Source organism: Pelophylax lessonae (genome assembly GCF_965119305.1).
Source record: "Pelophylax lessonae genome assembly, chromosome: 1".
Taxonomy (NCBI): Eukaryota; Metazoa; Chordata; class Amphibia; order Anura; family Ranidae; genus Pelophylax; species Pelophylax lessonae.
Genome location: NC_138768.1, coordinates 479,508,820 through 479,535,398, shown reverse-complemented (window position 1 = coordinate 479,535,398; position 26,579 = coordinate 479,508,820). Strand labels below are relative to the sequence as shown.

The 26,579-nt window shown below is 44.0% G+C and overlaps 2 protein-coding genes across 2 annotated transcripts in view; both read left to right on the top strand.

Annotated features, from left to right (window-relative positions):
- Positions 1-26,579, top strand: part of LOC309544955 (uncharacterized protein) — a gene marked incomplete at its 5' end in the record, with an annotated part of 957,880 nt that overhangs the window by 608,766 nt on the left and 322,535 nt on the right. The gene's annotated exons all lie outside the window — the stretch shown is intronic.
- The window catches only part of CREB3L3 (cAMP responsive element binding protein 3 like 3), a 240,740-nt gene that overhangs the window by 157,690 nt on the left and 56,471 nt on the right, over positions 1-26,579 (top strand). Inside the window, exons 6-7 of the mRNA XM_082273056.1 lie at positions 8,614-8,682; positions 14,443-14,527. Of these exons, the coding sequence (XP_082129182.1) occupies positions 8,614-8,682; positions 14,443-14,527 (154 nt within the window). The remainder of the gene's footprint in view (positions 1-8,613; positions 8,683-14,442; positions 14,528-26,579) is intronic.

The following is a 26,579-nucleotide window of genomic DNA, read 5'->3' as shown; positions in this document are numbered from 1 at the left end:
TGAGTACCTGTCACCGGAGTACCTGTCATCAGAGTACCCGAGTACCCGTCATCGGAGTACCCGAGTACCTGTCACTTACCCATCAGAGTACCCGAGTACCTGTCACATACCCATCAGAGTACTCGAGTACCTGTCACCTACCCATCAGAGTACCCGAGTACCTTCCACCTGCTCATCAGAGTACCTGACGCCTGAAATACCCGAGTACTTGCCGCCTGCTCATTAGTACCCATCACTACTCATCAGTACTCATCAGTACCCATCAGTACATATCACCTATCAGTATCAGTACTGATCATCCGTACCCATCAGTACAGTATCAATATCACCTATCAGTATCAGTACTACTCATCAGTATCCATCAGTACCTATCACCTGCCTGTCACCTGCCCATCAGAGTACCCGAGTACCTGTCACCTGCCTATCGGAGTACCCGAGTACCTGCCACCTGCTCATCAGTACCAGAGTACCTGTCACCTGCCTGTCATCTGCCCAGCAAAGTACCCGAGTACCTGTCACCCTTCATACAGCCACCATGTCCAAGTCCAAAAAGGTTTATATACGTCCTCCATTTAAACCTAAATACCGGTGTTATGGCAGCAGAATTTTTTTCCCAAAAAAATTGCGTTTGGAAGACCGCTGCGCAAATACGGTGTGATAAAAAATATTGCAATAATCTCCATTTTATTCTCTAGGGCAGTGGTTCTTAACCTTGTTGGAGGTACTGAACCCCACCAGTTTCATATGCGCATTCACCGAACCCTCCTTAATTGGAAAAATAAAATATGATTTTTTCAAATTCAAAACATAGGTATACATTTAGGTATATATTTATACATAGGTGCACAAAATGAAAAAAACATTAAAGAACAAAACCATTAAGAACAAAGTACAAAACCATTAAAACATGATTTTCACACAAAAACAAAAACATAATTTGGGATAACTTAACTTCAGCCGCTTTTCCCAGCATGATATTCGCCATCTTCAACACAGCTGGTTTTATGATAGTTTCACCAATGGTGTGTGGTTTGCCCTGCTTTGCGATCAGGTAAGTAACTTCGTACGATGCTATGAGGATCGGTTTGTTGATGGGTACAAAGCCGAGAACAGGCAGACTAGCCTTTTCAAGGAATCTGGCTCTCCTCACCTTGAATTCAGCGAGCGTTGTGTTCTTGTATTTTCCATCTCCATGCAGCTTAAGGAAGTGTCCTCTTAGTTTTGCCGGTGCTAGACTAGAATTGCTCAACTTGGCATTGCAAATCATGCAGTTAGGACGCTGACTCCCATCACGTTCCGTTATACATGTGAATCCATATTGTACATATTCGTCCGACCACTTTATTTTTTTGCTTGACATAGTTAGTATGAAGGGATTAATATTAAGAAAGAAATCACACGACATACCATCACGACAGTTACAATTCGACTACTGGGCACGCTAAATTCCCTGCAGCACAGATAGGCCAAGCGATGTTGCATGATCACCTGCAGCCAATGAGTGGGGCGTGTCATCACAAATCATATGAGTCGGCTGTGTGTCTTGACCTCCGCCGAACCCACGAGACTGACTCACCGAACCCCTGGGGTTCGATCGATTCCCAGGTTAAGAACCACTGCTCTAGGGTCTCTGCTAAAAACAAATATATAATGTTTGGGGGTTCTAAGTAGTTTTCTAGCAAAAACAACTGATTTTAGCTTGTAAACACCAAATGTCAAAAATAGGCCTAGGCAAGTGGCTAGGATGCATGATGGTGCTCCTTGGATTTTGGGCCCCTCTATATGGCTAGTCTGTGAAAAAGTCTCACACATGTGGTATCGTCATACTCAGGAGGAGGGGCAGAATGTATTTTGGGGTGTCATTTTTGCTGTGTACATGCTATGTGTTAGGAATATCCTATAAATTGACACATTTGTGTAAAAAAAAAAGTTTTCATTTTTTTCCCACATTTTCCAAAAACTTGTGGAAAAAAATGACATGTTCAAACTACCCATAATGCCTCATAGAATATACATTGGAGTGTTTGCTTTCCAAAATGGGGTCATTTTGTGGACTTTTCCATTGTATTGGTGCTCTAGGGCCTTCAAAAGTGTGATAGGTAGTAAGAAAGTTTTATGTTTATTTATGCTCCTAGAACGCCTGAAGGTGCTACTTGGATGTGTAGTCTCTTTTTGTGGCCAGGCTGTGTAAAAGTCTCACACATGTGGTATCGCCATACTCAGAAGGAGTAGCAGAATGTATTTTGGGGTGTCATTTTTGCTGTGTACGTGCTATGTGTTAGAAATGGCTTATAAATTGACAACTTTGTGGGAAAAAAAAGAAAAAAACATTTTTCTTCATTTTCCCAAGAATTGTGGGAAAAAATTATAACTTCAAAAAACTCACCTTGCCTCTTACTAAATACCATGGACTGTCTATTTTACAAAAAGGGGTCATTTGGGGGGTATTTGTACTGACATTTCAGGGCCTCAAGAAAGGAGATAGGCCGTCAGTACATCTGGTGTGATCAATTTTCAGCAATTGGTACCATAGCTTCTAGACTCAATAACTTTCACACAGACTAAATAATATACACCAATTTGGGTCAATTTTACCAGAGATATGTAGCAGTATAAATTTTGGCCCAAATGTATGAAGAAAAATTAATTTTTTGCAAAATTTTATAATAGAAACTAAAAAAAAGTGTTTTTTTTTTTCAAAATGTTTGCGCTTTTTTTGCTTATATCAGGAAAAAAAAAACCCAGTTGTGATCAAATACCACAAAAAGAAAGCTCTATTTGTGTGAAAAAAATGATAAAAATTTTGTTTGGTTACAGTGTAGCATGACTGAGCAATTGTCATTCAGAGTGTGAGAGTGCTGAAAGCTGAAAATTGGTCTGGGAAGGAAGGGGGTCTAACTGCTCTGTATGGAAGTGGTTAAGAACTGGTGCCCAAAACTGAACTGCATAACTTAGCATTGCATGCTATTATTAAGCTTAGGATCTACCAGAACACCCAGATCCTTCTCCGCTATGGATTCCCCCAGTTCTACTCTCCCTAATATGTATGCTGTATGCATATTCTTAACCCCCAAGTGCATAACTTTACATTTATCAACATAAAATCTCATTTGCCACATAGTTGCCCAATTAAACAGTGCATTGAGGTCAATGTGTAAGTTGGAGACATCCTGTAAGGAAGTTATTCCACTGCAAATATTGGTGTCATCTGCGAAGACTGAAATGGTACTTTTAATCCCAGATATCATTTATAAAGATATTAAAAGGTAAGGGTCCTAACACTGAACCTTGGGGTACACCACTGATAACCTTAGACCATTCAGAGTAAGAATCATTAACCACTACTCTCTGAATTCTATCTTTAGCCAATTTAAAATTGGGGAGCAATTCAAGGATACCAACAATCTGATAGTAACAGATATACGCTTAAAAAAAAGTAATTGACAACATTTTTTTAAAAATATATAAAAGATCACCCCCTCAGTTTAAATTGCCATACTGGTTGGTTTCCCTGAGATACATCAGTGTGTGCCAATACACCCACACAATACATAGTGAAACTTCAAATCCAAGGCATAGTCCTCTACATTTTTTGTGGGGAAAGCTGCTTTCTAAGGCAGTCAGTGGGGGAAAAAGCATCCTTTTTATCTAAATAAAGGATAATAAACATAGAAAATCAAGCCACATATAGACAAGTCATCTACATAATCAACGCATCAAGGTAGAGGCAAGAGCTTACCCACAGTGAGAAGGGGGTGGGACAGGCTACAAAGCACCCCAACTAAGGACCAGAAAAAAAAGTACTAAGTTCATGTATAAGGACTATTCTCAAAATATAATAGATGGGTCCTGTTTGGCTTACCTACATTCACAAGTCCAATGTAAAGATGAAGAGGATGACAGACATAATGATAAAGTTCATTACTCAATTTCATATTAACTAAAGAAACATGGAAATCATATTAAGTAAACAATGGACAATCATATTATGGGATACCAAATTGGTCTCTATTCGCCCCAAAAATGACTTGCATACCATAGAGCTGCCAATATAAAGAGCAAAAGAGCTCATAGTAAGGTAAAACCCCAGATCAAAAAATATACTCTTGGGATGGGTAACTTGTTTGGAAACCTTGAAGGGATTTTCCATTGTAAAAAGAAAAAAATGTCTCACCTGCCAATTAATTACATGAGGTCAAAAACTTTTGTATATTGTTCAGTGGACTTTGTGGTGTGTTGCTTAACCTGCCCTTGTGGTCTGTTGTATGCAGGGCCCTTCACACCAGTTTTGATGAACACTGTCAACTCATTGAACAAGGAAATCAAGATCTTAGTGTGCCTAGACACTTTGCAAAAACAGATGGATTGAGGGTTTGGGTTATTGAGGCCACATCTAAAAGCTACGCCCCTACAGAACATTTCTAAAAATGTTATCGGGAGATTCAATATTCACCTTTACACCTATCCGACAGGATTTAATGATGAGGCTGAAGTTGAACATCATATTATAATATCACACTCTGGATATATTGCTTACAGAAGTATTAACACATTCAGTAACTTCCATTTTCCTAACATGCTTTTCAATTATTCAGTTGAAATGTTTCCATTTTTGTTACATCTTGTCCTATTATTTGGACAGGTGGTATTTTCATTCCCCTAAATGTCGGTTCACACTATGGCGATCCGACTTCGGGGGCGACCTGTGAAGTTGCCTGCACCACGACTTTGGCGCGACTTGCACGGACTTCACATAATTGAAGTCAATGCAAGTCGCTCCGATGTCACCCCAAAGTAGTACAGGAACTATTTTCTAAGTCGGAGCAACTTGAGTCGCTGCTATTAGAACAGTTGCACAGAATGGACCGCGACTTGTCAGGCTGACCAGTCGCCTGACAAGTCGCGGTAGTGTGAACCGGGACTTAGGGTTCAAATACATTTTTTTTTTATATATATCCATTGTAGATAAGGTTACTGTCAAACATCTTTTCAAAATGACTGAGAATGTTTTGAACAAGATGTGTATACCCTCAATTGTGTCTAATACACAGTATACCTCTTGTGTGCTCCTGGTCTCATGTATATAAAAAAATGTTATCAAAGTTTTGTTACCAATGCAGTTTTTTTCTTTGATTTGTTTTTTAATACACAGTATATTTTAATAAAACAATACTCTCTTTTTTTATTGTGTATTAATATAATTTATTTTGAGCCAAAAAACAGAAAAAAACTTTTCTAAAACTGAAAATGGTGCCGCACCCTTGTTATGACAATTCAATGGTTATACTGTCACTTTAAATAATAAACATTAACCAAACATTGGGAAAGAATATCATGATAATGAAATGCCAAAACGGCGTGTTGGAAACCCGAGGATTAGCGGCAAAACTAACCCAGGAATACAGTACTGTTAAAGGATTTGGATGCATGTTTTTACCCTGCAAATGTGAGTGTATCGACTATTTCCAGCAGGATTTCTGGTGGTATCGACAGTTGAATTAAACAGCGGGGAGCCTGAGGAGAACCATGACCTCCTTCTCTGCTGGTTGTTGCACCCTCTGGCCTGACCCCCCCCCCCTCAACAGCACAGCGGGGCACTCATTGCCTGCCACACACTCTGAATCGGGATCTGCCCACTGCTCCACCTTTCTCTGCATGCTTGGATCCGTTCTCTCTGCTTTCTCTGTGACAACAGCTAAACAGCGGGTAAACTAAAACATCCACTGGTTCTGGTTCACTACAAGTTGATATCTCTCTATTATCTGGATGTGGTGAGGACCATTCGATTTAATCATTCTTCCACTGTTTTTTTTTAGACAGCCTGATTCCCTTTATGTCATTCCATAAGGTCCTAACAGATTTTTCTGGCTTTCAGATCCACTAAGAGTGAATACTACATGTTAATGTACAAGTCTTTCAGTTACAAGATAAAGTGCCTCCCCATTAAAAGAGAAGTTCAGGAGTGCAAGAAAAAACAGTCATACTCACATTAGGCTAATGCAACATCGGTCTGATGCGGCATGTGTCCTCGCCACCTCTAAGACAAGGAACTGAGTGATCAAAGAATGCTGATCGCTAGGTTCTCAGTCTACAGTGAGTCGGTGACTGTCAGTCACTGGCTCTCTTTTCTACCCTTCTGGCACTCACTGGAACACTGAGCTTGGGGATGGCTATTTCAGCTTTTCAGCGGCTGAGAGACTGAGCTATTTGCCGGTTCAGGTATTTGTGTGGCTCCCGACTTTAAAGTCAGAATCTCTCCAGAGCCTGTACCGGCTCAGTGACATCAGCCGACAACAGATTTTAGCCCGCTGTTGGCGGAAAATAGGTCACAGAAATGCAGAACGAAGTGCACTCCTGTGATCCATAGAAGAAGTAGGGCCAAAAGAGCTTTGCCCTACATCTCCTTTAAAGCCAAATCCACTAGCATAGTGAGTATAAGACATTTGCGGTTCATTTCATTCCAAATAAATATTTGGACACATTTTCGTTATTCGGAGATTCGGATATATTCGAATACCCGAATTGCAGTATAAATGAAGTTTGCTGAATGCTCCGAATAATGAAACAAAATTTGTTTGAATTCCGTAAATTCGAATTGAAATTGGAATCAAACTTTACATCGAGTTTCAGTTAAATTCGAACTGTAAACATATTTCTTAGAGTACCATTTCGAAATAATGCTGTTTTTGTAAGCCAAAGATGATTTAAAGAGTCGTTGTAATCATTTGATGAAGACTTTTCTTTTGTTTGTTTACTTTGCCACATTCGAAAAAAAAAATCGAAAGTTTTCGATTCAACCGAATCAATATTTATCGATTCAAATGTTTAGAATCAAAAGAAATCAGTGAATTCGAAGAAAATTCTGAAAAGACCTAAAACAAATTCTGAATTTGAATCCTGAATACGAATCCCGAATACAAGTTGACTGAATCAACCAAATTTACCGAAACAAAATAACTAGATTAACGAATCTAAATTAAATTAAATTTATTTTTTTCATCATGCACATGTCTAGTGAATATTTGGCTTTTTGTCAACAGGCATCAGTGTCACAGATTGTAAGGCTGCAACTTTACCTAAGTTTTACAAGTTCAATTTACAAGCAGATGCTAGTTTTTGTCAAAAGGTTCTGCAGTTCGGCAATGGTCATAAAATTGAGGGATTTATCTTTTTATTATTTTGAAGTGTAAACCTTTGGATAGTTCTCAGATAAGTTCTGCTTACAAATACAACAGCTGAGTTCTGGTCTTTTGCAGAAAAAAAAAACTAAGTTACAATTAATCATATCAACTTATAATTAATTAGATAAGGGTACTAATGCTCCATATAACCCTAGGAATATTGTACAAAAAAAAAAAATGGATACAAATTGTGTAAAGCCAGAATACAGTGTTATTGATGCTGTCTCAAAGAATTGCACTGTTATGTAATTCCATATATTGTATAGCGTAAAGGCACCTCTGAAGCATGTCATTTGAAGAATTAGTATTTTTCCCATGGCCCTCTAAAAGTTGCATAAAATGGTATTAATCAGTATTTTTACATTGGAACATGTTCCCCCCTGTCAGTGCTAGTGTCCATATGCCCAATTTCAACCAATTTATACGTTGAACTAGATGGACTTGTGTCTTTTCAGCCAGACTAACTATGAAACTATGTAGTTCCTTGACTATTAGTGTCGGTTCATACTGATCCGACTCAAAGTCGCCCCGACTTCGGGCGACTAATGAATTTGCCTGTGCACCGCGACTTCAGTGCAGCTTGCAACGACTTCCCATAATGGAAGTCAATGCAAGTCGCTCCGACTTTGCAAAAAAAATAGTGCTGAAACCTTTTTCTAAGTCAGATCGACTTGAGTCGCTCTGATTAGAACGGTTCCATTGCACAGCATTGGACCAAGTCGCCTGACAAGTCGGATCAGTGTGAGCCGGCACTCAGCCTCGAAAATGGGCAGAACTGATCTTCAAAAGTTGCTTTTCATTAACTTTAATGGGGATCACATTGAGGCTCACAATTGGCAATTTTTTTTTGTTGAGTTCCCTGAACAATGGAGCAAATCAAACCCAAGTAGGTTGATTTGAGGGCAGTAGTCACTTTTTTTTTTCCTAACCTGTCCATAAAGAAAGCTGCATTTTTAATGCAGCAAGAATTTTCCTTAAAATAATAAAAATAGAAGTGTATTTATCATTGATTCAAAGGCAAATCTGCCTTTTTTCACATTTGCATGTTTTCACATTGACCCTAATATTCACTTTCAAAGGAGATTAATTGGGGGGAAAATGTAATTAAACAAGGTACACCTAATATCTGTTTTAGTGAATGTAGATTTATTGTTAAATCCAGTCTACATTCACTAATTTTTCCCCTCATACATTATTCAAAGTATTCTCTGGCTAAGTTGCTTTTTTTGCTTAGGAGCTGAGGATCTTTAGACTATGAAGAGTGCTGAAAAAAACTTGCATTCATCTTTGTTTCTGGTTTTACTCGATGGTTGACACGTATCAACTATTTTTCTGATGTATGCAATAGCTGTACTTTGAATATGCAAATAGAACGTGTGTAGAGAGGTAAAGACAAAGACCAGTAATTGCTCATATTAACTATATTTCTCAGGATGTCTGCTTGCGCAGCCCAAAACCAGGAACTTCATCGTAAGGTTCTGCAGCTGGAGAAGCATAATATGTAAGTGAAAATCTGATAACATTTTACATGGCCGTATGGATTAACTGCCCCTTGTAACCAGTTCTAAAATCAGATCATCTGTGGGTTTTCTTCTCTTAACTTTCTGCCCTATTAACTTTTGACTTTTTTCGATGAAATTTAAAGCTAAACTCCAGGCAAACAGCCAAATACACAGGTGAAATACATATACGGGAGTTGCTTTACCTAGAAAAATAATTTGTATTTCTATCCATCCAGTCACGAGATTTACACAGATTTACACAGATCTGCCACACAGACCAGTCCTGCTTGGTATAGCTGCCAACCTAATCTTTAATTGCTGCAGTTTAAGTTTCACTTACAGGTTTCATCACCATGCCCACCCAGTGCCTGGACAGTGAAGGGAGAAGTAGTATACTGAGGAGTTAATCTCTCTGTGGCTCTGCCCTCTCCTATTATCAATCTGATTATCTTCTTGTGCTGCATCTCCCACTTCCAGAGTGAGCTCTGCTGTACAGGTACTTCAGTTGGCTGATACCAAATTAAGGTACTTACACTACTTGGCTGAAACATAATTAAGGTATTTACACTACTTGCATTTTAAAATAGATATAAGGATGTAGAAATGGTTTCAGAGCTGCATTAACCTGTGCATTTTATAACTGCCTGGAGTTCAGTTTATACTATACTATATACGGTATATACAGTTTATATATACTAATATAATACTATAAAATTGAAAGCAGTTATTGCTTATTAGAGCTTGAAATGTGTCAAAATGGTCAGTTCTTCTGAATATTTACTGCTGGCAATGTAAAGCATTAGTCTGTTCAAATTACCAAAGTTCTATCGTAAACGAGAGATTACAATCATGTGGATCTCATGATTCCTTGTAGGTCAGTACTCCATAGTTAACACAAAAGTAATAGGATATTCAGAGCTGAACTGAAGATAATAAATGAAGTGAAACTAGCAGCTGGACACTAGAGGGCAATCTATATCTCCTTCCAGAACAATATGACAAAAAACAGTGCAGCGCAATATCATATATCTTCAAAACTGCTAAAAAATGCTCATATAAGTGCAAATCAGTCCATTATAGAGAGTCCATTATGCAGAAAGAACTGATGTGATAGGCAAATCCTTAATAATGACATCAAACACCCAAGTGCTGGAACGACTTGAAGCCATGCAAAGGACATACAAATGGTGTATATACTCCCATCACCACAGGTATCACTGCCTCTCACCTCCACAAGGCGACCCTGCAGGGTCTATGCGCATATAAGCATGTACACAGTAAAAGCAATCCTCCTCTCTCTCTCTAATGGGTCCACTGTGTCCGATGCGAGTAGCACTCCACAACATACATGTATGAGGAAACAGTAATAGAAGATCTAAGTGCTCTCTGTTAATGTTGCACACACTTTATTGGTAAAATAAATATATTGCACTCACATGGTGGTAAAGTTTTCAAAGCATCTCTCATAGTGGTACTACAAACGATGGAGTGAGGTCGGCGTCTCCCTGCTTCTCTCCTCCTAACTTCCGGGATAGCTGGCAGGTAATAGTGACACACAGTGGAACCATTAGAGAGAGAGAGGAGGATTGCTTTTTCTGTGTACATGCTTATATGCGCATAGACCCAGGGTCGCCTTGTGGAGGTGAGAGGCAGTGATACCTGTGGTGATGGGAGTATATACACCATTTGTATGTCCTTTGCATGGCTTCAAGTCGTTCCAGTACTCCATAGTTGGCAACATTTGAAAAATTTTTGCAGGGACACTTTGCAGCACAGCTATCAATTACTTACCACACCCACTTCCCCGAAGCTCCGCCCACTCCGCATAATTTTTTTCCGCCTACTTATCATCAGATTATAGGGTCTACTCAATAAAAAGAGAGAATTACAGGAAATTGAAAAGGGAATTTCAAACTTAAGGCCGAAGTAGCAGAGTTGGAATAATTCTCCCATTCAGCTGCACTACTTCTGCCGAAAGTTTAAAATTCTCATCACAATTCCCTGCAATTCCCTCTTTAATGAGCAGGCCTTTATAACACAAAGTTCCTACCAACAGATGACGCAGGAGATAGTAAGAGATTGTGAACATGATACAAGAGATGGTCAGAGATTGCAGACATGGTACAGGAGATGGTCAGAGATTGCAGACATGATACAGGAGATGGTCAGAGACTGCAGATATGATACAGGAGATAGTAAGAGATTGCGGACATGATACAGGAGATGGTAAGAGATTGCAGACATGATACAGGAGATGGTCAGAGATTGCAGACATGATACAGGAGATGGTCAGAGATTGCAGACATGATACAGGAGATGGTCAGAGATTGCAGACATTATACAGGAGATGGTCAGAGATTGCAGACCTGATACAGGAGATGGTCAGAGACTGCACATATGATACAGGAGATAGTAAGAGATTGCGGACATGATACAGGTGATAGTAACTGATTGCAGACATGATACAGGAGGTGGTCAGAGATTGCGGACATGATACAGGAGATGGTCAGAGATTGCAGACATGATACAGGAGATGGTCAGAGATTGCAAACATGATACAGGAGATGGTCAGAGATTACAGACATTATACAGGAGATGGTCAGAGATTGCAGACCTGATACAGGAGATGGTCAGAGACTGCAGATATGATACAGGAGATAGTAAGAGATTGCGGACATGATACAGGTGATAGTAAGAGATTGCAGACATGATACAGGAGGTGGTCAGAGATTGCGGACATGATACAGGAGATGGTCAGAGATTGCAGACATGATACAGAAGATGGTCAGAGATTGCAAACATGATACAGGAGATGGTCAGAGATTGCAGACATTATACAGGAGATGGTCAGAGATTGCAGACATTATACAGGAGATGGTCAGAGATTGCAGACCTGATACAGGAGATGGTCAGAGACTGCAGATATGATACAGGAGATAGTAAGAGATTGCGGACATGATACAGGTGATAGTAAGAGATTGCGGACATGATACAGGTGATATTAAGAGATTGCAGACATGATACAGGAGGTGGTCAGAGATTGCGGACATGATACAGGAGGTGGTCAGAGATTGCGGACATGATACAGGAGATAGTAAGAGATTGCGGACATGATACAGGAGATGGTCAGAGATTGCAGACATGATACAGGAGATGGTCAGAGACTGCACATATGATACAGGAGATAGTAAGAGATTGCGGACATGATACAGGTGATAGTAAGAGATTGCAGACATGATACAGGAGATGGTCAGAGATTTCAGACATTATACAGGAGATGGTCAGAGATTGCAGACCTGATACAGGAGATGGTCAGAGACTGCACATATGATACAGGAGATGGTCAGAGACTGCACATATGATACAGGAGATGGTCAGAGATTGCAGACCTGATACAGGAGATGGTCAGAGACTGCACATATGATACAGGAGATAGTAAGAGATTGCGGACATGATACAGGTGATAACAAGAGATTGCAGACATGATACAGGAGGTGGTCAGAGATTGCGGACATGATACAGGAGATGGTCAGAGATTGCAGACATGATACAGGAGATGGTCAGAGATTGCAAACATGATACAAGAGATGGTCAGAGATTGCAGATATGATACAGGAGATAGTAAGAGATTGCGGACATGATACAGGAGATGGTCAGAGATTGCAGACATGATACAGGAGATGGTCAGAGATTGCAAACATGATACAGGAGATGGTCCGAGATTGCAGACATTATACAGGAGATGGTCAGAGATTGCAGACCTGATACAAGAGATGGTCAGAGACTGCAGATATGATACAGGAGATAGTAAGAGATTGCGGACATGATACAGGAGATGGTCAGAGATTGCAGACATGATACAGGAGATGGTCAGAGATTGCAAACATGATACAGGAGATGGTCCGAGATTGCAGACATTATACAGGAGATGGTCAGAGATTGCAGACCTGATACAAGAGATGGTCAGAGACTGCAGATATGATACAGGAGATAGTAAGAGATTGCGGACATGATACAGGAGATGGTCAGAGATTGCAGACATGATACAGGAGATGGTCAGAGATTGCAAACATGATACAGGAGATGGTCCGAGATTGCAGACATTATACAGGAGATGGTCAGAGATTGCAGACCTGATACAGGAGATGGTCAGAGACTGCAGATATGATACAGGAGATAGTAAGAGATTGCGGACATGATACAGGTGATAGTAAGAGATTGCAGACATGATACAGGAGGTGGTCAGAGATTGCGGACATGATACAGGAGGTGGTCAGAGATTGCGGACATGATACAGGAGATAGTAAGAGATTGCGGACATGATACAGGAGATGGTCAGAGATTGCAGACATGATACAGGAGATGGTCAGAGATTGCAAACATGATACAGGAGATGGTCAGAGATTGCAGACATTATACAGGAGATGGTCAGAGATTGCAGACCTGATACAGGAGATGGTCAGAGACTGCAGATATGATACAGGAGATAGTAAGAGATTGCGTACATGATACAGGAGGTGGTCAGAGATTGCGGACATGATACAGGAGGTGGTCAGAGATTGCGGACATGATACAGGAGATGGTCAGAGATTGCGGACATGATACAGGAGATGGTCAGAGATTGCGGACATGATACAGGAGATGGTCAGAGATTGCGGACATGATACAGGAGATGGTCAGAGACTGCAGACATGATACAGGAGATGGTAAGAGATTGCGGACATGATACAGGAGATGGTCAGAGATTGTGGACATGATACAGGAGATGGTCAGAGACTGCAGACATGATACAGGAGATGGTCAGAGACTGCAGACATGATACAGGAGATGGTAAGAGATTGCGGACATGATACAGGAGATGGTAAGAGATTGCGGACATGATACAGGAGATGGTCAGAGATTGTGGACATGATAGAGATGGTCAAAGGCTAAGGACACAGCTGACAGCAAAGGCTTCTCAAATAGCCATGAATGTGTACAATGTTCTGTGCATGGGGGAGGGGAGGGAGGTTAGTGTGCTTTGCTCAGTACACACACACACACACACACAGGTGTGTGTGTCCCTGAGGATGGCTGCTGCTTGCCCCCCCTCCCTCACAAAAAACACAGAAAGAGCCCAGCTATTGTTATTTCCCCCAGAGATGGAGCTGCAGAGAGCCAAAATCGCACAGTAGAAATGTACCTCTGCTACCATGCACTCCAGCCTCACACGTGCTGCAGAGTTCAGCTCAAGAGAGCCCTGCCATATTCATCTTCACGTCTAGGCTGCCCACGCCCCCTCTCTAACACCCGCCCAATCAGAGAGAGGCAAACAACACCTGACCTCCTCGCATACTAAATCCATTGGAGAGGAGGAGGCAGGGGGAGGATCTGAGAAAGCCCTGAAGTTAACTTGTGTGTTACCCCAGCGCTGTGGGGGTTTTACAATGCATTGCAGAGTGTAGTAGGCTGACTGATGCTGGCGGCCAGGACATAGTTTATTTTTCGGATACTCCCTGGGACAAAGATTTCCCGGGACAACAGTCAGTTTCCCGTGAATGTGCCCGGAAATTTGGACTGTTGGCAGCTATGAGGTGTTAGAGGGAGGACAGTACAGTAAATGTGGTCTGAAATTAAAAAAAAATAAAATAAAACTGAGATTTTCTCAAAATAAAGAGAAAAACACTGCAAGAAAATCACCATTTTGTAGTGTGGCAAAAAAAAAACTAGTATATGAGTTTTAAACATATTTATAATCTCTAATTTCTCTAACTGCCTAGGTCCCTCCTTGAACAGCTACGGAAACTTCAGGCGTTGGTCTCCCATTCGGCAGGAAAGGCAACTCAGACAAGCACCTGTGTAGCAGTTAGTATTGAATTAGTTTGTTCTGCAATAGTTTCTATAATTTTAGCTTTTATTGTTCTATTGTCTTTAGAATGAATCTTTCACACAAAATATTTTCATAAGGGATATATATATATAAATTCAAGGAACACTTCGAAAATACATCAGATCTCAGTCGGGAAAAATATCATGCTGGATATCTATACTGATATGGAGTGGGTAATGTGTTAAGAATGAAAGGATGCCACATCGTTTGATGGAAATGAAAGTGATCGACCTAAAGAATGTACCAGGGGTGTTCTATTGGATTTAGGTCAGGCGAGCATGGGGGCCATTCAATGGTATCAATTCCTTCATCCTCCAGGAACTGGCTGCATACTCTCGCCACACCAGCCCGGTCATTGTTGTGCACCAGGAGGAACCCAGGACCCACTGCACCAGCGTAGGGATTGACAATGGGTCTAAGGATTTCATCCTGATACCAAATGGCAGTCAGGGTGCCATTGTCTAGCCTGTAGAGGTCTGTGCTTCCCTCCATGGATATGCCTCCCCAGACCATCACTGACCCATCACCAAACCAGTCATGCTGAACATTGTTACAGGCAGCATAATATTATCCACGGCTTCTCCAGACCCTTTTATGTCTGTCACATGTGCTCAGGGTAAACCTTCTCTTATCTGTGAAAAGCACAGGGTGCCAGTGGCGGACCTGCCAATTCTGATGTTCAATGGCAAATTTCATTTGTGAAGTCTGTTTCTGATTGTTTGGTCAGAGACATTCACACCAGTGGCCTGCTGGAGGTCATTTTGTAGGGCTCTGGCAGTGCTCATCCTGTTCCTCCTTGCACAAAGGAGCAGATACCGGTCCTGCTAATGGGTTAAGGACCTTCTAGGGCCCTGCCAGCTCTCCTAGAGTAACTGCCTGTCTCCTGGAATCTCCTCCATGCTCTTGAGACTGTGCTGGGAGACACAACAAACCTTCTGGCAATGGCATGTATTGATGTGCCATCCTGGAGGAGTTAGACTGCCTGTGCAACCTCTATAGGGTCCAGGTATTGCCTCATGCTTCCAGTAGTGACCCTGACCCTATCAAAATGCAAAACTAGTGAAAAACAGTCAGAAAAGATGAGCAGGGAATAAAAGGTAATTTGCCTCCACCTGTAAAACCATTCCTGTTTCATGGTTGCCCATCTAGGGCAGCTGTTTTTAAATCCAATAACACCAAAGCAGCTTAAACTGATTAACAACCCCTTCTGCTACTTAACTGACCAGATCAATATCCAAGGAGTTTAATTGATTTGATGCTATACTCTGATTAAAAAGGTTTCCTTTAATTGTTTTGAGCAGTGTATATAAATAAACATACTATATTACTAACAGTATTGGGATGCCTGCCTTTACACAAACATTAATTTTAATGGCATCCCAGTGTTAGTTACAGCTATAGTATAATCAACTCTTCTGGGGAGGCTGTCCACAATTTTAGGAGTGTGTCTATGGGAATGTTTCACCATTCTTCCAGAAGCCCATTTGTGAGGTTAGGCACTGATGTGGATGAGAAGGCCTGCCTCACAGTCTGCACACAAAAGTGTGTATTAAGGTCAGGACTTTATGCAAGCCAGTCACATTCCTCACCCCAAACTCGCTCATTCATGTCTTTATGGACCTTGCTTTGTGCACAGGTCCAAATCATTTGGTGGAGGGGGGATTATGGTGTGGGGTTGTTTTTCAGGGGTTGGGCTTGGCCCTTCAGTTTCAGTGAAGTGAACTCTTAAGGCGTCAGCATACCAAGACATTTTGGACAATTTCATGCTCCCAACTTTGTGGGAACAGTTTAGGGATGGCCCCTTCCTGTTCCAACATGACTGCACACCAGTGCGCAAAGCAAGGTCCATAAAGACATGGATGAGTATGTTTGGGATAGAGGCACTTGACTGGCCTGACCTCAACCTATATGAAGACCTTTGGGATGAATTAGAGCAGGGACTGTGAGTCAGGCCTTCTCCAACATCAGTGCCTGATCTCACAAATGCACTTCTGGAAAAAATGGTCAAACATTCCCATAGACACACTCCTAAACCTTGTGGACAGTCTTCCCAGAACAGTTGAAGCTGTTATAGCTGCAAAGGGTGAGCCAACTCAATATTGAACCGTACAGACTAGGACGCCTTTAAAGTTCATGTGCGTGTAAAAGCAGGTGTCCCAATACTTTTGGTACTTGGTAATAAAGTGTGTGTTTATATAACAAACAATTATATATATTTTTTTATAGCTGAGGACCTGTAGAATAAAATGGTGGTAGTTGCAATTCTTTGTTGCATGATTCATGTTGCATGATGTTTGCACAACTGTTTATCAAATCTTATCTAATTGTCCATAAAATGTAAAAGTCTTCACAGGTTATTAGTTTGGAATGAATAGTGAATAATGGCCAAGAATAATTGCTCTCACTCTAATGTTTGCAGTAATACCGAACATATTTAGCTCAATTGCTGCTTATACACACATGCGCCCAAGATGTGCTTTTGAACTTTCACAGTCAAGGGTCAGGCTTGGAGGCCAATAGCTATACCAGTTGAAAGGTTCACTCGGAAACCAACAGGATACATGCATAAGCAGGTCCCCCTGGCTGGTGATGATGGCCCACCCAAAGAGCAGGGTCAAAGCACTAGCCAGTCTTCATCAGAGCTACTGGTGGGGATGGGTTTCACTTCATGCTAGTACCAGGTTGTGGTCCTCAGGATCGCCCCACCAGGAGGTGAGCAATCTGGGTTCCAGTAGCAATTCTTGCAGATAGGTATAAAGCAGATGTGAAGTCATGAAGCCAAGGGTTGATAACAAGTGATCGTGGGTTGGTCTCAAGCAGAAGTGTAGTCGACAAAAAAGCCAAATGTTGGTAACATGTGGTAATTAAGATACGATGGCAGCAGGAGTGTATGGAGCAAGGTACTGGTTGGAGAAGAGCACAATAATCTGGCAAACAGGAATTGCAAAGGCATAGTTTAAATAGGAAGTTTATGGGAGTTCAAGGTTTATCCGCAAGAAGACAGAAATTAAATGTGTCCAAGGAATGATGCAAGGAGCTGTCCAGCATGTCAGGATGGCACCTTAAGCACTGCTACTGTCAGATGCAACACAGGTCCTGGGTTCAGATCTGGGCCCTGACAACAGGGCAGTGGCGGCTGGTGCTCAAAATTTTGGGGGGGGGGGGGCGCAAACAGAAAAATGTAATAGGCATTGCTTTGCGGCAAAAAACCCTGTAAAAAATTGCGTGACTTTGAGGTTGCAAAAGTGTGAAAGGGGCCTTCAGTAATTAAGGTATAGTGTGCCCCCTTTCAATGCAGAGAGACCAGCGTGCCCCCTTTCAAAGCAGAGAGACCAGCGTGCCCCCTTTCAATGCAGAGAGACCAGCATGCCCCCTTCCAATGCACAGTGACCAGCGTGCCCCCTATTAATGCACAGTGACCAGCATGCCCCCTTTCAATGCACAGTGACCAGTGTACATGCCCCCTTCAATGCAGTGACCAGCCAACATGCCCCCTTGAATGCAGTGACCAGTGTACATGCCCCCTTTAATGCAGAGATCAGCGTACATGCCCCCAATGCAGAGACCAGCATACATGCCCCCTTCAATGCAGTGACCAGCATACCATTCCCCCAATGCAGAGATCAGCGTACATGCCCCCAATGCAGTGACCAGCGTACATGCCCCCAATGCAGTGACCAGCATACATGCCCCCAATGCAGTGACCAGCATACATGCCCCCAATGTAGTGACCAGCATACATGCCCCCAATGTAGTGACCAGCATACATGCCCCCAATGTAGTGACCAGCATACATGCCCCCAATGCAGTGTCCAGCGTACATGCCCCCAATGCAGTGACCAGCATACATGCCCCCAATGCAGTGACCAGCATACATGCCCCCAATGTAGTGACCAGCATACATGCCCCCAATGTAGTGACCAGCATACATGCCCCAAATGCATAGATCAGCGTACATGCCCCCAATGCAGTGACCAGCGTACATGCCCCCAATGCAGTGACCAGCATACATGCCCCCAATGCAGTGACCAGCATACATGCCCCCAATCTAGTAACCAGCATACATGCCCCCAATGTAGTGACCAGCATACATGCCCCCAATGCAGTGACCAGCGTACATGCCCCCAATGCAGTGACCAGCATACATGCCCCCAATGTAGTGACCAGCATACATGCCCCCAATGTAGTGACCAGCATACATGCCCCAATGCAGAGATCAGCATGCGTGCCCCCAATGTAGTGACCAGCATACATTCCCCCAATGCAGAGATCAGCGTGTGTGCCCCCTTACTTACCTGGAGCAGCAGCGGCGGCGATCGGCTTCTCCTCAGTCCCCCGAACGGCTTCTTCTCCTCGGTCCCGGCGCGTCTCCTCCAGTCCTTCTGGTTCCGCCTCCTCCTCGGCCAATGGCATGGGGTTTTCCTTGCGGCCAATCAGGAAGCGCGTATCGGAGGGAGATCGGTGGGACAATAGTGAATTTTCATTCGCTATTGTCACACAATAGGTGGGCTCGGGACGCACTGCTCTGCGCCCCGGGTCCACCCTTTGCATCGCCCTATTAGAGCCTCTGGCTCTAATCAGGTGATGAAAAAAAAAATCCCCATTGAACTCCATGCGTTTCGGCGCCCCTGCATGTAGATTAGGGGGCCGGACGCATGGATGGGGGGCGGTGCCCCTGCGCCCCTAAGGAACCGGCCGCCACTGCAACAGGGTCAATTTGAGCTTTTTTTATAGTTTTTTTATTTTTGCTATGTAAAAGTATTGGGCAGATGACAAGTATTCTTTATGTAGACATGAGAGGTCTGTTAGACCTCTAATGTTTCTCTTTGTCATCATTTAGATATGGGGAGCCCAATAGCAGGGGTACACACCTTGGATAAGGATACTCAGGAGGTGAATCCGGCACAGTTTCCAAAAGGGTGGTACAAAAAGAGAAAGTCCAAAATCAAAGTCAAAAGTAGAATAAGGTCAGCAAAGGATCACATAAATGTGGCAATGGTCAGGTAGTATAATCACACAGCAAGCACCAGGTACATACTTTAGACAGCTCTAAAACAACTGAGCACTCTCTCTCTGGAACCTTTCAGCTTTATAGTGATCCAACAGGAATTGATCTCAGGAGGTATTGTGGAAGTGATGCAATTGCTGTCTATAACAGGAAGCACTTCAGTGCTGCCATTTTGATAGGAGGATGCCATGGGACATGTGGTAGAGGCCTCACCATCCTGACACGGTGTTGCCACAGGACACAGGCCACCATCAAGTGTGCCAAGGATTGACATGCTGCGAGTGCGAGGACCCCTGCGGTTGCTACAGGTAGGTTGCGGATTGTGACACTCCTGCGCTCCACTCTTACTGATAAAGCACAGGACTGTGCTTGATCATCTGTTTACCAGGCATTTCAGCTGGGATGCTGACCGCTCTGAAACAGGAATTGCTCAGTGACGAGTGCTTACTTGCTGGTCGATTGCACAGCAGATTGAGGAACAGATGTTCCTTGCTCTGCTCCTACTTACTAACTTGACAACATTTCCCAGAGGAGCCACCTGGATCACTTTATCTGTTTAGCTGGGAGTTTACTGAACAAAATGTAACAAGTGGAAGAGGAGGCATTCGGTGGTCAGCTGTCCAATGCTGGGACATGTGGCATCTATCATAGAAGCCGGTCTAGGAGGCGAGACATCATTTGACTGTGGCCGTCGGGTGATCAAAATCAAAGCTGGTTCCCTGGGGGAGATCCCTGCTCTCTGTGATCCAGCTAGCTCTTCTCTCTCTTATCCCCATACACTGGTGAGGCTGCGCTGATAGGCACTGGTGAGGTTGCATTGATGGGCACTGGTGAGGCTGCCCATTAGGCAGGAAAAAACTTTACCACACCTACTGAACAGTTACAGAAGGTAGACTCCCACTTCCTGCTATAGGCACTCAGTTTTGTTCTGCATAGTCAGGAGTAAGGACCTAGTTCCTTGCTGGGATCTCTGGTCCTAGCATTTTTTCCTTTTTAAACTGATTTTTTCCCCCTTTTATTATTTTCAGTTCCTGTGAGAACTATAATACACTGCCGGACTGGGCGACGCACTGGATAATCGAGATCCTTATGGTCTCCTCAGTCCGGCCAGTGAGTGTAACCTGATCTCAGCTTCGCGCTAGGTCGGCCGCGACATAGCCCCACTGAAAGGAGGCTGGCCGGTGAGTTAAACATCTTGCGAGGACGCTCAGACCTGGTCACGGCCTGAGTCGCCATGGTCTGCAGCACCCCCATTCCAAGATGGTGAGGTGGTCTGTCTGGAGTGGTGCCCACCTGGTTTCCATGGTGTGGTAAGTAGTGTCCCCCCTGGGATGGTCAGACCCCTGAGTTCCCATCCTTCCCACAGAGTGCCCCTCTCTTTTATTGGGGCCACACCTAGCTCCCCCCTCCTACCCCCTAGGGGTATCCATACAGACCTTGCTGTTTTGGTGATGAGAGCGAGTTAGGGGGGCCGGGGGGTGCACAGTCGGCTGCTACAAATTAGGTTTTGGGAGGGGTCCTGGTGGGGGCTCCTGCTGGGGGCCCCTCTTCCTGCCTATTCGTTTCTGGGGGTCCTGGGAGCCGCATGGAGCTGCCATTTTGCCGTGGATGGCTGCTGTATCTACCGGCAGCCATGTTTGTGTAGTCTAGCGGCCATTTTCTTGAAGTTTTCTGTTGAATAAAGCAGGGGCCATGTGTTTGGAGCCTACAGAGCGGTGATTCAGTGGTGGGCCTGATGTGTTAACTCGGGCGCTTCCTCCTCCTCTCTGATCTCTGCACGGCCTACAGCTGAACGCTCTGCTCTGTACCTGGGTCGGTGTGGTGGGGTAAATGGCTCTCCCTCTTCTCTGTTATAGCAGCAACTTGGTGGAGGACTCTCCATCTTTTAAAGACCCTTTTGACAACAGAGCTGAGTCTCTGGTTCGACATCTTTTTACCATGGCCGGTTCCATCCTTAGACCGGTGTTTACCATAACTTTGGAATAACGGAATGGGCAAAACCTTTGCACCAGGATTTGGAGGGGGAAAAGATTTCCCCTAACCTCGCAGAGCTGGTGGACCAGTTGGTCCAGGGGTTGCAGTTCATCTGTGATGCCTCTCTGGATGCGGCTCTTTTAGTCTGCAGGGTGTCTGTAACAGCAGTGACTCTAAGGCGCATGATATGGCTCAAACATTGGTCTGCGGACCAGGCTTTCAATAAGGTTCTGTCTGATCTCCCCTTTGTAGGAGATCGCCTGTTTGGATATTCCATGGATGTGATCATTAAGGGTCTTATGGAGGGGAAGAGCACTCTTCTCTCACAGGCCACCAGGAGTAAGAAGGCTCGTCGCAAATGTGGCCCTTTCTTCTCGGCTCACAAGCAGCCCTTTCATTTCTCAGGATCTCAGGAAAAGGGATCGAAATCCCCTCAGGAGGTTTCAAGAGGTCCTGGTCAGGTGACCCAAGAGCAGGTCCCTTCAGACCCGCAGCAAGCCCTCTTTTACCTGAAGGGGCGCCCTCATCCGTATTTGGGGTGGGGGGACGTCTTTGCTTTTTTACAGACGGGTGGAACTCCTTGATTCAAGACAGGTGGGTCCACGAGCTGATCCAGTCCGGTTACAAGATCGAGTTTCGGTCTTCGCCTCTGGCAAGGTTCTTCCCTTTCAACCTGCGCTTGTCCCCAGATCGCCTGCTTGGTCTCCTTTTAAGGCGGGGCAAGATTTACTTCTACAAGGGGTCATTGTGAGGGTTCCCGATTCGGAACGTTTTCAGGGGTTTTACTCAAACCTGTTTACTATTCCCAGGAAGGAAGAAAAGGTTTGTCAGATCTTGGACCTCCAGGCCTTGAACCGACTTGTGCGGGTACAAAAATTCTGGACTCTTGTAGTGGCATCCCTTCATCAAGGGGATCTTCTGGCCTCCATAGATATCAAGGATGCTTACCTTCATATCCCAATATATGTCAGGCATCAGCGTATTCTTCGCTTTGCCGTGGGTGAGGAGCATTATCAATTCATGGCATTACCCTTTGGTTTAGCCTCAGCTCCTCGGGTGTTCACAAAAGTGTTGGCCCCGTTGATAGCATTGTTATGTCAATGGGAGATTGCGGTACTGGGGTACCTAGATGATCTCCTTCTGCGAGCAGAGTTTCCTACTGCCTTGAAGGACAACTTGGACATCACTGTGAGAATCCTGCAAGAGTTTATAAATAAATAAATTTATAAATAAATAAATAAATCACCGGGACCGGATGGCTTGCACCCGAGGGTTCTGAAAGAGCTCAGCCAGGTGATTGCCAGACCATTATTCTTGATCTTTATGGATAGTTTACAGATGGGTATGGTGCTAGCTGATTGGAAAAAAGCCAACGTGGTACCAATATTTAAAAAGGGGCCGAGATGTATCCCGAGTAACTATAGGCCGGTCAGCCTAACATCTGTAGTCTGCAAGATTTTGGAGGGGATGTTAAGGGACCACATACAAGACTTTAGTAATGAAAACTGTATTATTAGTAGTAATCAGCATGGATTCATGAAAAATCGTTCTTGCCAAACCAATCTATTAACCTTCTATGATGAAGTGAGCTGCCACCTAGATAAAGGGAAGCCTGTGGATGTGGTGTATCTGGACTTTGCAAAGGCCTTTGACACCGTTCCCCCACAAACGCTTACTGTACAAACTAAGGAAGGTAGGTATGGACCATAGGGTGAGTACCTGGATAGAGAACTGGCTCCAGGGGAGAGTCCAGAGGGTGATGATTAATGGGGAGTACTCGGATTGGGCAGGTGGGGAAAGTGGGGTCCCCCAGGGTTCTGTCCTGGGACCAATCCTGTTTAATTTATTCATAAATGATCTAGAGGAGGGGATATCTAGTACAATCTCAGTATTTGCGGATGATACTAAACTAAGCATGCCAATATCTTCTATGCAGGATGTGGAAACCTTACAAGCGGACCTGAACAAAATAACAGGGTGGGCATCTACATGGCAGATGAGGTTTAATGTTGAAAAATGTAAAGTAATGCACTTGGGGGCCAGAAACCAGAAAGCAAGCTACTCACTAGGGGGGGGAACCTCTGGGTGAGTCTAGGATGGAAAAGGACTTGGGGGTACTGGTAGACAACAGGCTTGGCAGTGGCATGCAATGCCAAGCCGCTGCAAGCAAAGCCAACAGAATACTGGGATGTATAAAAAAGGGGATTCACTCCAGAAATAGAGAGATTATTCTCCCGCTCTACAAGACTCTGGTCCGGCCACATTTGGAATATGCTGTCCAGTTCTGGGCACCGGTCCTCAGGAAGGATGTGCTGGAATTGGAAAGAGTCCAGAGAAGGGCAACAAAAATAATTAGGGGAATGGAGGACATCAGCTATGAGGAAAGACTACAAGCACTGAACTTATTCTCTCTGGAGAAGAGACGATTGAGGGGGGATATGATATTAATGTACAAATACTGTACTGGCGACCCTAGCATAAGGAACAAACTATTCAGAGCAAGGGAATACAATAAGACACGTGGCCACTCACTAAAACTAGAGGAAAGGTGGTTTAACCTTAAAATGCGTAAGGGGTTCTTCACTGTAAGAGCGGTAAGGATGTGGAATTCTCTTCCACAAGCAGTCGTATCAGCTGGGAGCATTGATAGTTTCAAAAAGCTATTAGATGGGCACCTTGGAGACCACAACATACAGGGGTACACAATGTACGGTTAAAAGCAAACACACACACACACATCATAGGTTGAACTGGATGGACTGATGTCTTTTTTCAACCTCACTAACTATGTAACTATATGTAAGTTTGGATGGAAATTGAATTTCCAAAAATCTGCTCTGGTTTTGTCCACAAAGCTGGACTACCTGGGCCTGACCTTGGACTCAGCCTCAGCCCAGGTGTTTCTTCTGGGAGAAAAACTCCAGAAGTATCAGAATGTTATTCGGCTCCTGTTGTCCAGCAGGAGGTCATCTCTCAGGACTTGAATGCAAGTGCTGGGCCTGATAATTTCCACCTTCGAGGTGGTTCTGTTTGCACAGTTAGTTCCATACGAGACCTCTGCAAGGGGAGATTCTTGCCAAGTGGGACAAGAATCCACAGTCTCTAAACAATGTGATCCTGTTGAGTCGGGGTACAAGAGGGTCCCTGATTTGGTGGCTCCGCTCTCTGGCTCTTCAACAGGGAAAATACTTTCTTTCTCTGTACTGGACGGTGGTCACCATGGATGGCAGCCTGTCGTGGGGAGGCGTCGTGGGCACAGATTATGGTCAGTGGTTTGGACTCTGGAGGAGTCTAGACTGGCGATCAATACCCTGAAACTTCGGGCGATCAAGCTTTGCCTTACCCATTGGACAGATTATCTGCAGGGGCGCCTGGTCAGGATTTAATTGGACAATGCCATGACAGTGGCATATGTCAATCACCAAGGGGGCATAAAAAGTGTCCTAGCAGCCCGGGAAGTTGCCGGCATTCTACAGTGGGCAGAAGGCTTTGTACGAGTCCTCTCTGCTGTGCATATTCCAGGGGTTGGAAAATTGCCAGGTGGACTACCTCAGTCGGCAGGCAATGGACCAGTGAGAACGGTCTCTTCATCCGGAGGTGTTTTATTAACTGTGTCTCGGGTGGGGACCTGTTGGCCTCTCATCTCAACAGGATGTTACAGAAGTTTATAGCACGGTCTCAGAATCTTCTGGCCAACGCCACAGATGCTCTGGTGGCCCCTTGGGACCAGTATTGTCTGATATATGCTCCTATGAAACTTCTGCCAAGACTTCTAGGAAGAATCGAGGCAGAAGGGATTCCGGTCATCTTAGTGGCCCCAGACTGACTTTGCCTGTCTTGGTACTCAGCTCTGGTACGGCTGGTCACCAACGTCCCTTGGAGACTCCCTCTCAGAGAAGATCTGCTGGCTCAAGGACTGATCTTCCATCCGGCTTTACAGTCGCTAGCTTTAACGGCATGGCTATTGAGAACCAGGCGCTGAAGGATAGGGGGGTGTCAGAATTGGTTATCCCCACGCTGTCAAAAGCTAGAAAATCTACTTCTAGGAAGATTTTATCATTGCGTCTTGAAGGTGTATATTGCATGGTGTGAGGCTCGTGGGGGGGTGGTTAGAATTTTGGAGTTCCTCCAAAAAGGGGTAGATCAACACTTAGCCTTGGGAACCATCAAGGGCCAAGTTTCCCTGTGGCTACGCACTCCTTAATTCATCCTTTTTTCAGGGGGTCCGCCACTTGGCTCCCCCGGTGAGGTCTCTGTTGCCCCTGTTGGTGCTGTCGATTCTTCAGAAACTGCCTTTTTAAAATATTTGTGAGGTTCCTCAGCTCACAAGACACAGAAGGTAGCCTTCTTGTTGACTATTACTTCTGCATGCAGGATGTCGAGTTTGGCTGCATTGTCTTGTCATTCCTCTTATCTGGTGGTCCACAGAGACAAAGTCCCTGTCAGTCATTCCTTCCTAAGGTCGTTTCTGGTTTCCATTTAAATTAAGACATTGTGTTGCCTTCCTTGTGTCCTAAGCCTAAACACCCTAAAGAGATTGCCTTACATTCCCTGGATGTGGTTTTGGCAATCAGTGTGTATCTGGTGGTGACTGAGTCATTTAGAAAATCGGACTTACTATTTGTCCTTATGGGTGTTCCTCGTAAAGGGCTAGCTGAGTCTGCTGCGACCATTTCCAGATGGTGGTGCAGGCCTATTCTATTAAGGGTCAGGATCCTCCTTTCCCTATTAAGGCGCATTCTACAAAGGCGCTTAGTGCCTCTTGGGCCTTTTGTCATCAGGCGTCCATGGTGCCGGTTTGCAAGATGGCCATCTGGTTTTAGAAAGTGGATTTGTTGGCATCTGCGGATGCTGCCTTTAGCCACAAGGTTTTGTAGGCTGCTGTTTGAGAGGACCAGTCCTCTTTGAGGGTGTAATTTTAAGAGGAGCTCCAGTTATTCTTGGTTGAGCTCTTACCTGGTTGGCAAGGTTTAGCCTTTTGGGGAATTTTTTCTGCTGTTTTTTTCCCACCCCTCGTGTTTGACACTGCTTTGGGACGTCCCAAT